Source organism: Macaca nemestrina, chromosome 1, assembly GCF_043159975.1.
Source record: "Macaca nemestrina isolate mMacNem1 chromosome 1, mMacNem.hap1, whole genome shotgun sequence".
NCBI classification, from domain to species: domain Eukaryota; kingdom Metazoa; phylum Chordata; class Mammalia; order Primates; family Cercopithecidae; genus Macaca; species Macaca nemestrina.
In genome coordinates this window covers 27,666,943-27,681,961 of record NC_092125.1, presented here as the reverse complement: position 1 = coordinate 27,681,961, position 15,019 = coordinate 27,666,943, and the positions used below count along the sequence as shown (strand labels likewise).

Sequence of the window (15,019 nt, the reverse complement as noted above, 5' to 3'; positions counted from 1 at the left end):
AATTATTAGGTGCAATGCAAATAACAAATGACAATAGAGGTATTCAATTCTACATTACTGAAAAGAAATCTTAACCTATGATAGCAAAAGAGGTGATCCTTCTTGGTTGATCTGAAAGTGAAAGAAATTTAAATACCTTATTCTTTGTTACATGGGGATAAGTTTAACGGATGGTCAAAAGAAAAAGGTCTTACAAATCAAAGAAAGAATGATACATAAAAGAAAACAGGTAAAGACATAAAAACATAGTTCACAAAAAAGACAAAACAAACTGCCAATAAATTAATACTGAAAAATATCCAAATTACAACCTAATTATATATATTTGGGGAAGGGGGAAGTTTGAGGGTTATTTGATTAGCAAAGATTAAAAAGACTGATAATATCCCTGCACTAGTAAGGAAGTAAGGTAACAAGCACTTTCTTTTACCACTGATGGGAACATAAAATAATACATTATTATAAAAAGCTGAAGTGTTAAAACATCTTAATTGAGTAGCAGTTCAATTTCTGGAAACATAGTCTATAGAAATACTAGCATAGGTATGCAATATGACATTTTTGGTTGCTTGGCCTATGGAGTAGCCATTCTTTATTCCTTTACTTTCTTCATAAACTTGCTTTCATCTTACTCTATGGATTCACCTTGAATTCTTTCTTGCACAAGATCCAGACCTCTTTTGGCATCTGGATCAGGACCCCTTTCCAGTAATAACTTCCTGGCAAACCCCGCAGGGACAATACTGAGACCTCCAGTGCCAAAAAGTAGACTGCAGCACCAATTGGCCAACTTTCGTTAAGTGGTGGGGTACCCAGGTGACGAAGAGGATTGGGTTAGAGCCCTAACTTACAGGAGTTGAGAGTCTCTCCTAAGACAGGGTGGGTTTAAACACCCCTCTTAATAAAAGGAAAGGATGCTTGACTGAACTTTGGTCTGCGGCCCAACTTAGGAAAATTAGACTTCTTCCTAAGATTTAGGGCGTTAGAGATCCCCCTCAGTAAAGTCCTTCTGGGCTAAGAACGGGTTTGGCACTACGGGATGTTAACTGCTATTCTCTTTGGATTACTCAGCCTTGCACTCTTGCTGACGGCTATGGGTGACAGGATTAGGCATGTACAGAATCATGGGACATGGGGAGCTTTTATCCTTCCCAAAAGGGGAAACTTGAGCTGATGGGACTGGTGAAAAAGGTCCCTTCACTACAGACAAGTGGTGCCTGAACTTGACTCAGTGTCACTGCAATAGAGGGGTCTTTCTCAGGCCTCCTTGAGCTTCTCACCTTCCCAACCCTGCCACAGCCAATGCTTTTCTCCCATTCTCTCCTTTCCCTTTCTTATCTTTTCTGTTACTCAGATCAACTGTCCATTCTTTCATCTTGCCCAGAGACAACATGTTGAAAAATATCCTGAGGAGCTTGACCTTATAACCACATGGCAGTACTTGCTCTGTCTCTACCATCCCGAGAACAGGAATTTGGGGGTTGTTATAATTAGCTCTAAAAATTATCTTGAGCCTTTGCAAGCTCAAAATTGGGTGCTCTGGGCTCCTTCTGGAAAGAGCAATGGAAATTGCTTAGTGCTGGAGCTCAGCAGCTAAGGCTTTGCCATTTTACAATGGCTGGTGGCCCAGGTTCAATCTGGCAAAGGCAATGAGTACTTTCTGGTTGGTATCTGTGTGACCTTTACCATTTGTTGATTCTCTTCCCCTCCATGAACTGTCTTAAATTTTTCTTTCTCTGAGCACCTGGAAGGTTACCCGCTTCAAAAGCCAGAAATATTGGCACTTTGGCATGGCTAAAGATGGGTAACAGGGGATTTAAAAGGACGTTTTAAAAAGTGCCGTGGTTAAGTCAGCTTAATTGAAAGCAGATAATCAAGCTTTAACAGCCTGGGACTCCATCGGAAAACAGAGGGGGCACCACAGATCCCTTTTAAGTGAAAACCTCTATTTTCCTCATGGAACCCCAAAATTTAAAATGGATAGATCCCTCTCAAAATCTAAGGCTGTGTTCTGTTTTGCATTGCACTATCTGATGATTTTCACTTTGGGGGTATCAGAAATTACTTCACAGAGCTTTCGTATATAACTAGGTAGGAAATATACTTTTGGGTATAACTAATGGCACAAGGGGGATACTCAGATCTTTGCACATTTGGATCAGAAGCATCCCCTCAACCCCCACTGAGATACAACTCCCATGAGTGATGGGCTGATCACAGAATGGACTGACTGGCTTTGGGTTACTTTGCAATGAAATGCATGGTAAAATCATTGGACTGCCTTGTTCCATAGCGTTTCTCTTTTGGGAATCCAGGATCCAGTATACAAATGGGACACTTAATTTTTGGGGATCTGTTTTGCATTCCAACTGTGCCTGCTTATTTTTAGGCTGTAGACACTGCATGCTTTCCTGGCCCTGTTCCTCCAAGGGCTCTATCCTAAACCCAGTAATCCAATTAAGAAACTGGCACATGAGCCGGGTGTGGTGGCTCACACCTATAATCCCAGCATTTTGGGAGGCTGAGGCAGACAGATCACTTGGGGTCAGGAGTTCAAGACCAGCCTGGCCAACATGGTGAAACCCTGCCTCTACTAAAAACACAAAAAATTGGCCAGGCGTGTTGGCTCATGCTTGTAATCCCAGCTACTTGGGAGGCTGAGGCAAGAGAATCACTTGAACCCAGAAGTGGAGGTTTCAGTGAGCTAAGATCATGCCATTGTACTCCAGCATGGGCAACAGAGCAAGACTCGGTCTCTAAATAAATAAATAAAACTGGCAAATGAAAAATCTTATAACTACTGCATCTCTTCTTCTGTATATTTATATGTATTGTGTGTGAAATATAAAAGAGCTTTGATAACTGGTTTAAAAATAATGAACACTTAAATATTTTGTCAGAAAAGTAAAAAGTGGAATGCCTTTTAATTCATGTGACTTAAGTAATTTCTGGGAAATAGTTTTAAAGATTATTGGTAAAATCAAAATATCTTCAAAATAAAGACATGTGGTTTAAATTAGGCAGGTTAGATATTAGGTTTGCTAAATGCTTTAAGATCATAAACTGCTTCTTTGACTTTTGAAAACTGTTTAACTTACTTACTTTGGAGCAGATTCTAGGTAAGGCTTGGGGACATGTGGTGTTAGCCATGCCCCCTAGCTATGCTAGAAAGAGTCAGACCTTATCTGCACTTCTGTTCTGTGTCCTAGGCTCCATACCTAGTACATAATTAGAATTCCTTACTTACCAAGGTTTTCCACCATAAGTAAAAGTTGCTAAGAGTTAACATTGTAATATGTAATTGAAGACTACTGAAGAAAGAGTTTTACATTACAGATACGTAAGGAAAGTGAAATGTGTTTTTGGTAAAAGATTGTAAGAAAGCATGAGAATGTGTATTTTTGACCTAGATTAAAGGGGGATAGGATTGTTTTAAGTTAAGCATGATAACGCTGAAGGTCTGAGCAAGTTGTACATTTGTAAAAAATTAATCTTGTAAAAAAAATCTGTGTGAACATATTGGCTAAAGTTAAAGGGATATTATTCAGTTTTTCCATAAATTGAACACTGCAAAAAATCACAACAGGGTTTCCTGAAAGCAATAATCTACTCTTCAACAAAAATTGTAAAGAGCTGTAAACAGTTTATGAGAATCATACCTTATGGTTATACTGATTACAATTAGATTTTATACTGATTAAATTTTATACTGATTAAAATTAGATTTGTTTACACAGTTTTATACTTATTAAAATTAGATTTGTCTATACAGTTTTATTAAGAATCGGGGTTAACAATAGGACACTACTGCAAAGGTGAAACTTGGCTTTTTTGGTATAAAAATCATATAGGAAGCACTGTCAAATATAAAATGATGCTTGGTTTTCTTTGGGCTATATTTGTATAAATGTTACTGGCATGTGTTCCAAAATTATGGGAAACAACTATAATTCTGATATAACTTAGTGTACGTTATAATTGTTATATAAAATTGTTATGTGCCACAGAAGTAACCAAAATCCCCAGTCAATTATTTAACAGAGGCTGCTATAAGGCATTTTTGTCATCCAGAGACAATTGTCTGGTTTTAATCAAAAGGTAATTTTTAATCAGCTATAGGACTTTGACAGGTGCTTTTCAATGTAGGTTTCCGATAACTTTGGCAATTGTGACATTAAAATAGAGGAAAGAAATTTTCCGGACTCTCATGAAGAGCCGGAGTGTTCGTGGATATCAAATAGGGCAAGCGTTAACTACACGGACTGAGCTAACAGGAGACTGAAGTAATTTTTTTTTATTTTTTGTTTAAAATGTTGCTTATCCTTTGTTTTATTTTTCAGAGTCAAGAAAACTTTTCTTTTGAGCTGCTTTGAGCTTTTCTTTGAGCTGTTTAACAATTGAGTAAAGTATATCACTGTGAATAAAATTTGGAGCCTATTTGTTTCCGATTTCTCCAGAATTTGGAACCTATTTGTGAATATTCTCAACTTATGGCAATACAGTTATTTGCGTAAGTGCAATACGAATGTTTTCTTTTGCAACAGGACACAACTGGATAAACTGGTTATTTTACCAAGGCTTTGGCTGGAATAGTGTGCTTTCCTTTAAGGAATCAAACTTGACTTATAAAGCCAATAAAGGCCCTTGGGAAAACTTGCCCCATACCTTGTTTATGCCAGGGTTCCTGACCTGTGGTAAGTAAAGAATGCCAGTTTCTGACAGGCCCAGGAGCCCCAAATTATCTTGGGACCTCAAGAGGAGAGGAATTTATCCAATTCATATTTTAAAGTCTTATCTGAGTTTCCTCATAAAACAGAGTTCCATCAAAGCCAGTTTTTAAAAGCCCATGTGAAAAATCATTATTCTTGCTGTATTTTATACAGATAATCAGGCCAAGTATAAAAAAGCAAATCAGTCCTATCATGATTTGTCTTTAGTAAAAATGGGAGACTGGAGAGAGAAAAAAAAATTATGTTTCAAAAACTATGGTACACTTGTTATTAGGTGTTTTTGAGTGGTTTTCTCATCAGTTGTTTTTGAGTTTTTTTCCTGCAATTTAGACTAAACCTGCTTATTCCTGTGAACCAACCAGTGATTTCTGGCTGCTGCTCAGAAGAAACAAGAGGGATGGTAATGTGAAAATCTGGATCAGTATTCTAATTCTGGGCCGACTGGAATCAGCTTGGTTTCCAACAGTTGCCCAGTTCATGGGAAGTCTTCTTATTTAGTACTTGGGATAATTTTACTTATTTTGCTTTACTGTTGTGGAATATACTGCTGTTGCACTCTGTGTAGGAATACGAGGTAAGCTTACTGAATGTTTTACTAAATCGAACACTTACTAATCTTCCAGATATCACCTTTTTTCGGAACTGAGAGTTATGAATGGCCCTCATGATACTGACACTTTCTGACTGATCTCCTCTCTACCCGGAATATAAGAGACCCCAATAGTTAGGCAGGAATATCATCATCCCTCTTCAGCCCGAAGAAGTTATAGAAGATATCTACCTGTCCCTCTACAACCCTTAGGATTAAGGGTTCCCTTATAAAAGGGACGGGGCAAATATGTCAGAGGTGTTTCAACCAGAGGACTCCATCTTGAAAAGGCGCTGGGTAAAATGAAGCCAAGACCTGCTGGACTGCATTTCTAGGAGGTTAGGCATCCTAAGTCACAGGATGAGATGGGAGGTCAGCACAAGACACAGGTCACAAAGAACTTGCTGATAAAACAGCATGCAGTAGAGAAGCCGGCCAAAACCCACCAAATCCAACATGGTGACAAAAGTGACTTCTGGTTGTCCTCACTGCTCATTATACACTAATTATAATGCATTAGCATGATAAAAGATACTCCAAACAGTTCCATCAGTTTACAAATACTCTGGCAACAACCGAAAGTAACCCTATATGATCTACAAAAGGTAGAAACCCTTAGTTCTGGGAATTGCTCACCCCTTGCCCAGAAAGGGAATAATCTACTCCTTGTTTAGCATATAAATCAGGAAATGGCCATAAAAGTGGCCAACCAGGAGACTTTGGGGTTGCTCCGACTATGGAGTAACCATTCTTTATTCTTTTAACTTTCTTTTTTTTTTTTTTTTTTTTGAGACGGAGTCTTACTCTGTCACCCAGGCTGGAGTGCAGTGGCGTGATCTCGGCTCACTGCAACCTCCACCTCCTGGGTTCAAGTGATTCTCCTGTCTCAGCCTCCTGAGTAGCTGGGATTACAGGCGCCCGCCACCGTGCCCAGCTAATTTTTGTAATTTTAGTAGAGACGGGGTTTCACCATGTTGGCCAGGCTGGTCTCGAACTCCTGACCTCGTGATCCACCCACCTCAGCCTCCCAAAGTGCTGGGAATACAGGCGTGAGCCACCGTGCCCGGCCTTATTCCTTTACTTTCTTAATAAATTTGCTTTCACTTTACAAAAAAAAAACAACTTTTTTTATATAGTGAAAACTGAAATGAACCAAGTATGCAACATGTGGGGAACACCTAAATACAGTTGACCTTTGAACAACATGGGGTCTAGGGGTGCCAACCCCCATGTGGTCTAAAATCCGAGTATAACTTTTGAGTCTCCAAAAACACTAATAGCCTACCACTGACCATAAGCCTTACCAATAAAAACAGCTGATTAACATATTTTGTATGTTATATGTGTTAACACTGTCTATTTACAAAATGAAATGGCAGGTAATTGCAGTTGCAGACCTCAATTTACAATACGTATTAAGGAATTCTTGGGAGCACTTCCAGCATCACTAGTGGCTCTTCTTATGGGTTTACCATATTGCATTAAAGACGATGAAAAAATATGGAGGCACCTCAAGAGCTAACTTTTTACTGAGAAATGCAATTTACTTACTGGAGAGACAAACTGCTCATGTGGGGATGGTTAGTATCACATGGCCTTGCAAAACTTGAGTTCACAGTAACAGCAACAGGAAGTGGCTATGAAATTATTGTATTATATTGAATATATATATTGAAAATAATGGCAAAAACTGCAATTACTTTTGCACAACCTAATAGTACTACAATATGTACCACAGTTAATGTTATGTAATTATGATTTAATACTGCATCTTTACATTTATTTACATTTCTCTCAACTGCATGGGTACCATGTATGGTCTCTGTGTGCTAAGTTTTGATAAATTTTAACCTTTGATAATAGATTTGTGTTATTTTATTGTAATAAATGACAATTTTTAAAAATCTGCGTAAGTTGACCTGTGCAGTTCGGACCTGAATTGTTCAAGGGTCAACTACAAATTTATAGTATAATCATAAACTGTAATTCCATATAGCTATTAAAAAGAATCAGGTACATATACCTTCATGGACACAGAAAGCCCTAAGGATAAACTGTTAAGCAAAAACTCAAGTTGTAAACAATTTGTATAATGTAAAAATTAGTAACACAAGTTGAGTCATTCTTGTCATACCCAACTAAAACAGAGTCAACAGGCCTGGGGGAAAAGCACTTAGGGCACAAAACATTTCTCCCAAATGTAATTCTCTGTAAGCCTGGCTGCTGAAACTGCCTGCTGTAACTGGAAACCAGTTTATCTAAGGGTTACTGAAAGTACCTGGTGCAACTCTAAGACCAGTGTTTCCCATTGCCCTCACTCACCAATCAGAGCTTGACAGCTCCCCAAATCTAGTGCCAATGGACTTTCTTCAAGAGCCGTATGTATTATTTCTCCTTTTTTATAAGACCGCTAACCTTCTCTTTTTTCTGTGGACATACCAAACAATTGGTCTGCATGAATGCTACAAATTGCAATTACTTCCTCCCAAACAAAACGTTTTGTTTTCAGAGATTTGTCTATTGACTCTAATGATAACATAATCCTATCATTATTTTTAAATGTTTTCCATGTTAATGTTTTCTCCCACCCTCAAAATAAATAAAAAACTTTCCTGTGATTCTTTCTAGTAGATGAAAATAGGATTTCACTTTCCATGTTAGATACTTGTGTAATATGTGTGTTCTCTGATTACGTATTACATTTGTAAATTGATAAAACAGTGGGTAGTGCCAACAGTATGCAGGGAGGGCTATAGATTCATCTGCCTGGATTTAAGTCCTGGTCCTACTACAACTACTATATGATCTGGGGAAAGTTACTAAACCTTTCTGTGGCCCAGTTTTCTCATCTACAATGAGGCTAATCCAGGATTATTGTGAGATTTAAACAGTGTCTGACATTTAAGCACCTTAGCTCAATAAATATTGGTTGTTCCATCACCCAAGTTTATAATACACACTATAATCCAAACAGCTTTAAACAGTGCCATAAAATTAAGTCAAACAAATTACTGTCTTTAATTTGTGAATTATTTCATATGAAAATAACATATCTTAACTTATATGTTAATTGGCTATGTTTGATTTCTTTTCCAATAGAGCAAAATCTTCATTAAACCCAGTCAAAACAGAGTTGGATGGTTCGCTAATGGAACATGATCCCTCATGTTTATTAAAAATGCTTGAAAATAGTCAATTTTCCTCAGCAGAAATAGGGTAGATGAAAATTCATTCTTCTTTGAATTTTTTTTTTTTTGGAGATGGAGTCTCACTCTGTTGCCCAGGCTGGAGTGCAGTGGCATGATCTCGACTTACTTCAACCTCCATCTCCTGGGTTCGAGTGATCCTCCTGCCTCAGTCTCCCGAGTAGCTGGGATTACAGGTGTGCACCATCACTCTGGGCTAATTTTTGTATTTTTAGTAGAGACGGGGTTTCACCATGTTGGCCAGCCTGGTCTCGAACTCCTAGCTCAAGCGATCTGCTCACCTCGGCCTCCCAAAGTGCTGGGATTACAGCCATGGGCCACCATACCCAGCCTTTTCGACTGTTTTGAACATGAACTCTCTAATAGAGTGCTATGCAAATTTAAAAGCACAAAGTTTAAAGATTAATCTACACTGACCTTATAATACATTTTATTCAGCATAGACGTCATATCACCATAAGAAACCTTTCCTGACTTCATCACTGGATACCTATCTTGTACTCCCATGAGCTAGCCAATACCCAGTCCTCCAAAGATCATACCATTCTATAATAATTACCTACTTATTTGTGTTTCAAGCTAGACTCTTAAGTTGTTGAGGGCACCTACAACATTTCCTGGCACGGAATAAGCACTCTTGTTAAATGACTGAATGAGTGGTGACACACAACTTATTTGTTTGCTTACTTTAGATTTTCTCTCTCATTCAAGAGGAAATTACGCAAGATTTGTTCGAAGCCTGTAGCTTTACTTCATCACTAAATAGTATACTACTAATTAAATCTAGAGTTGTATTTTTACATTTTCAAAAAGCAAGTAAATAACACAAATAAATTAACAGTCCCATCTTTGATTTACTCAACTGTTTAAAACAAAGTTTGCATCTCAATGCCAACAAAGGTGTGGGTAATATAAGCAAGGAAGACCATTTTTCAATGCTTTAAAATATGAGCACCTTTCTTTCTTTCCTTCTTTCTCTATCTATCTATCTATCTATCTATCTATCTATCTATCTATCTATCTAGACAGGGTCTCGCTCTATTGTCCAGGTATCTATCTATCTATCTTATCTTATCTTATCTATCTTATCTATCTATCTATCTAAACAGGGTCTCGCTCTGTTGTCCAGGCTGTAGTACAGTGGCCTGATCACGGCTCACTGCAGCCTCAATCTCCTGGGCTCAATGCATCCTCCTGCCCCAGTCTCCCAAGTAACTAGAACTACAGGTATGTGCCACGAGGCCTGGATAATTTTTTTATTTTTTGTAGAGATGGGGGTCTCCCTGTATTGCCCAGGCTGGTCTCGAACTCCTAGGCTCAAGCAATCCTTCTGCCTTGGCCTCTTAAAAGTGCTGAGATTACAGGCACATTCTTTCTAAAACAACTAAAATACTAATAAAATTTAAATGTAGCAGGCAATAAAATCTAAGTGTAGGCAACAGATATAATAGTATATGTTTATTTTCTGAATAATACAAATTTCTAAAAGCATTATATAAATATAAGTAGGAATTAGAGTGGAAATTAAATTATTTCTAAGGGCCACACAAATAAATTTCCCTATGTTTATAGAAAAACTAAATAATTGGGGGCTAAAGAACTATATGTTAAAACTATACATTAAAAACTCTAATAGAATATTCTCATTTTAAAAACCAATTTCAAGACTCGAGAATAAATATCGATTTTAGGGGCTGTTATGGATTGAACTGTGTCCCTCTCAGAAAGCTTTTAAGTTCTAACTCTCAATACTTCAGAATGTGGCCTTATTTGGAAATAGGGTTATTGAAGACATAATTAGTTAAGATGACGTCATACTAAAGTAAGGTATGCCCTTAGTCACTATCACTGGTGTTCTTATAAAAAGATGATGTGAAGACACAGAAAGAGAACAGCATGTGGAGTTACACAGCTGCAAGCCAAAGTAAGCTGAAGATTGCCAGTGACACCCAGAAGCTAAGAAAAAGATATGACATATATTCTCCCCTAAAGCCTTCCAGAGAACATGGCCCGATTGACACACTGTGAACTTTTGCCTCTAGAAATGTGACAGAATAAAATTCTATTGTTTTAAGCCACCTAGTTTGTGGTAATTTGTTATGGCAACCCCAGGAAATAAATACAAGGAATGACACATCACGTGCTTCCATAAATAGTGTAATATTAATTAAATCTACTGGTTTTATTGTGACTTTTTTCAAAGTGAGATGATATGGCTTGAAGACTGGTGTCCTCCCAGACACCTAACACCCAAAGTGATACTATTAAGAGGTGGGGCCTTTGGGGAAGTGATTAAGTCACGAAGGCTCTGCCCTCATGAATAAGTGCCCTTATAAAAGAGGTTGAGGGGAGGTGTCTTGCCCCTTGCACTAAGTGAGGATGCAGCAGCAAGGGGCTATCTTTGAAGCAGAGAGTACACCCTCACTAGACACCAAATCTGCTGGTGCCTTGATATTGGGCTTCCCAGTTTCCAGAACTGTGAGAGATAAATTTCTAATATTTATAATCCTTTACCCAGTTTAAGGGATTTTGTTATAGCAGCCTAAACGGACGAAGACACAAAGTGAAAACTGCTTGGAAAACTTCAATACTTCACTTTGATTGGTAAATAAATATTAACAGTGAGCAGCAGAGGGCATCGCTGATCAGAATTTGGAGTTAAGATTGAAGAAATTATACAGTCCACCTCAAAGCTCCATTTCAGGCAATGGACAGTAAGCAGAACTGGTCACATTTATCAGTCCCAAATTTGAACAAATGAGTAAAAATATGAGAATTTTCTTGGACAGTTAAGAGAATTTAAATTTTCTGATGTCCATCTATAAGCAGTTTATATAAACTGAAAATATCCTTTATATATAAACAGCCACCCTGGCTAAGCAGCCCCCATACTCTCTCTTGCCACTATGGACTATACTGTTGCTTAGGCTTTCTTCATCTTACTCCTGTCCAAATATCTCTGTTTAATTTTCCTCTCCAAGTACTAGCTGGAAAGTCTGTGGTGTCAAGAGAAGCAAGAAGGAAACTGAAAGAGGAGGTTGGGGTTGAGAATATGAATCTACAGGACAAAGGTGAAGAAGAAAACAACCTTCCTGCCATTGATACAGGATACCCAAACAAACTTCTCCTTTTAGCAAGGTAAGAGGAATCAGAAAGGACGCATGAATGAAGTGAGAACAAAAAAGAAAAGGGAAAAAGGAAGAAGAGTTATAAGGGGAGGGGCAGGTGAGATAAAGAAGAGAAACAAGAAGAAAAAAGTTAGCCCCTTCCTAACACTACTCCTCATTTCCTTCTTACTACCTTCAGAATTTCTTTTTAAAGTTCCATCCTCCCCTAGGGTCTGTCCTTCCAGATCATCCCTGCCCTAGGAGTTACTACCAGTTTTAGGACTTGGATGAATCCCTACACTTTCACCCCCATAGCTGACTGGCAGGGAAGAGCACAGGTACAAAAGAATTCCCTATATCAGCTTGCACATGTACAATAGAACAGGCTATGTCATTGCTATTCAAAGAAGAAATACTAAATTCGTGGTCCCATTAAAATTATTACAAACAGGCTGGGTGCGGTGGCTTACACCTGTAATCCCAGTACTTTGGGAGGCCGAGGCAGGTGGATTACCTTAGGTCAGGAGTTCGAGATCAGCCTGGCCAACATGGCAAAACCCCATCTCTACTAAAAATACAAAAATTAGCCAGGCGTGGTGGCAGGCACCTATAATCCCAGCTACTCAGGAGGCTGAGGCAGGACGACCCCTTGAACCCGGGAGGCAGAGGTTGCAGTGAGCCAAGATCATACCACTGCACCACTGCACTCCAGCTTTGGTGACAGAGTGAGACTCAGTCTCAAAAAAAAAAAAAAAAAAATTACATATAACTGTTAGGTCCTGAGTACTATTAATCTTATAATTTAGGGCTATTATAGTTAAATAAAATTAGAGGGCTAGTCTGAAAGCAAAAGGTACTAATGAGTTATAATTCCCAATAATCGTACTACAAATTTAATCTGTTTCATAAATGGAATACCAATTCAACGCTCTCACTTTTTGAAATAAAAATGAATGTATGAATACATCAACTTTAAAAGACTGATACATATATATACATGCACAAACATACTTGTATCCCTAAAGGTTGCAATGCATTGGTGAAGAAAAAATGCAAGATTGATTGCAGCTATATTAGATGTTATATAAATATGAACAAAATAATTTGTTTTCATGCAGAAAAGAATGAAAGGATTCAGAGAAGAATGCTGTAACCAACCAGTCACAATGCAAAGAGGGAGTCAGGTAGACCCTAGAGGCAATGAGAGCAGTTAGGAATCTAATGCAATGCTCTGGGTGAAAAGTAATTATGGGCTATAAATAATCCCACAGATCAAAAAAAAACACCCAAATGAAATAAATTAAAATCCTCTTAAACAGACTGACCCAGACATTCAAATGAGATTTACTAATTGCCAAAGAAAATAAGAGTTGCTGTTTAAAATGCTATTAGCCCAAATTTTACCTGTGCATCTGACTGTGTCATCTGCTCAGCTAACTGTAAACAAGAATGGAAGGAGAAAAGAATGTCTTCACACAAGCTAGTAATTATATCTTTGTGTTTCAACTGGCTTTTTATTATGGACTGGTGCTTAAGGCTCTGCCTAAATGAATAAAAAGAAAAGAATACAATCACCACAAGTAACACATCAAGTAACTTAGGACCACCAACAATATCTACCTTATAGAACATTTAAAAAACAATCACAAAGCATCATATATGACATAATATAAATAAGATATGCCTATTTACCTTTGAAGCAGGTATGTTTAAATAAGCTGCTAATTTTTTCTCTGTGTAAAATATTAATTGAATTCTTACTACATACCAGGCACTCTACCAGGCCCTGGGGACAAAGGGGTCAAACAAACGGACACAATCTCTGCCTTACCTGCATGAAACTTGTGGTCCAGCATGAGAGAGAACGTTAAATAATTGTAAGAATAATTAATTAGGGCTGTGATTTGTCAAATGACAAAGTCTAAGGTGCTACAATAGAGATACCTAATCTAGTTTATTCTTAGCGTAAGGATATCAAAGAATGTTATCATGAAGATATAACTCTTAAGCTGAGAACTGAAAGACAATAAGCAGGAGTTAGCAAGGTATACAATAGGAGAGAGAAGCATCCTAGGCAGATGGAAAAACCATGAAAAGGCTCTGGGACAGGAGAGTTTGGTATGTTTGAGCAACTAAGAGCAGGGAGAGAGTAGCATGAGACAGGCTGGTGAAGGAGGCAGCGTCCAGAGAGGATTAGGTTGATATTCTTAGTAAAATGGGATAGACGTTAAGCAATAGAGTGACATGAACTGATTTGCTTTTTAAAAGATCATTCTGCTGGGTAGAAAATGAACTGGAAGAGGGTAAGAGTGGAAGATATTCAGTGGTGATGATAGCGATGTGGCTAATTCCTTGAGCATTAACTATGTGTCATGCACAGTTCTAAGCATTTCAGTGATGAACTCAATTCTCACTATAACCCTGTCAAGAAGGTTATATTATTATTTCCATTTTCAGATAAGCAAACTAATGTTCAGAGAAATTAACCAAATAGCCCAAGGGCTCAGAAGGAGTAAATGATTTCAGAATGGATTTAAGCACATGTGACACAGCTTCCAGGCAACACTCTTAACCACTGAATGGCAACTTAATGTCCTGGTAATTTCTTAGAAGAAAAGCACCTAACACCTGAAAATACACCGACCTTTAATGTTTTATGTATGTGTATAAAGTAGATATTCTTAACCATTTTTACATCTCAACCACATCTCCTCTCAGCCCTAAGAATCTGATGAATGCTATGGGCACTATCCCTGGTGACCCGTTATAATGCTTCAGTTTCAGAAAGTTAAAATTACTGTATAAATGGAATTAAGTGTGAACAACTTAAAAGTACCTAATGAAAAGATTATATTCAGTTCTAATTATAGTTACCAATTTATCTAATCCTAGAAATAGGATACTTGAGAGCTGGTTAAACAACAGTAGCAGCAGGAAAGTGGTTAAGTTCTAGTCTGGCCCATGGCCCATTATTTATGAAGTACTAGCTAACTAGGAAAAACACTTTTTTTATTTTTAGAGGCCACAGGGTAAAGAAGTCCAACTTGGCTTGAGAGTTACATGTATAATATCTGGATTACCAGACAGCAGTGTCAGTGAACATTAAATTCACACAAAATGTTTCAAATGCAATCTAAAGAATCATGAATAATTAAGATTGGGGAATATGGAAAACATTTTCTAAAAAGTAAAAAATAACAAACAAACTTACTTAATTATAAACTTCCAAGTATTGGCATGAAATGCATGGTCCATACTGGAAATAACAGAGCAGATATCCAATAAAGAATGAATAACTGCAAAGAAAGATAACAGAACTTTTAAGACATCCAAATATCATGGGGGTGAGTTTCTCCCATAATTAACACTATCTACTGAACAATTTCA

The 15,019-nt window shown here is 37.7% G+C and overlaps 2 protein-coding genes across 9 annotated transcripts in view; one reads left to right on the top strand and one right to left on the bottom strand.

Annotated features, from left to right (window-relative positions):
* Nucleotides 1-6,091, top strand: part of LOC105493035 (SCY1 like pseudokinase 3) — an 81,100-nt gene extending 75,009 nt beyond the window's left edge. The window contains exon 16 of the transcript XR_011610970.1: nucleotides 4,341-6,091. The gene's annotated coding sequence lies outside the window, so the exon portion shown is untranslated. The remainder of the gene's footprint in view (nucleotides 1-4,340) is intronic.
* Nucleotides 1-15,019, bottom strand: part of FIRRM (FIGNL1 interacting regulator of recombination and mitosis) — a 58,822-nt gene that overhangs the window by 32,595 nt on the left and 11,208 nt on the right. For all 8 annotated transcript variants that reach the window (XR_011610966.1, XM_011760477.3, XM_071075370.1 and 5 more), the window contains 2 exons: nucleotides 14,844-14,928; nucleotides 13,037-13,175 (listed from right to left, as the gene is read on the bottom strand). Coding sequence is in view for 7 of the 8 variants with exons in the window: in XM_011760477.3 (XP_011758779.2) it covers nucleotides 13,037-13,175; nucleotides 14,844-14,928 (224 nt within the window). In the remaining variant the exon portion in view is untranslated. The remainder of the gene's footprint in view (nucleotides 1-13,036; nucleotides 13,176-14,843; nucleotides 14,929-15,019) is intronic.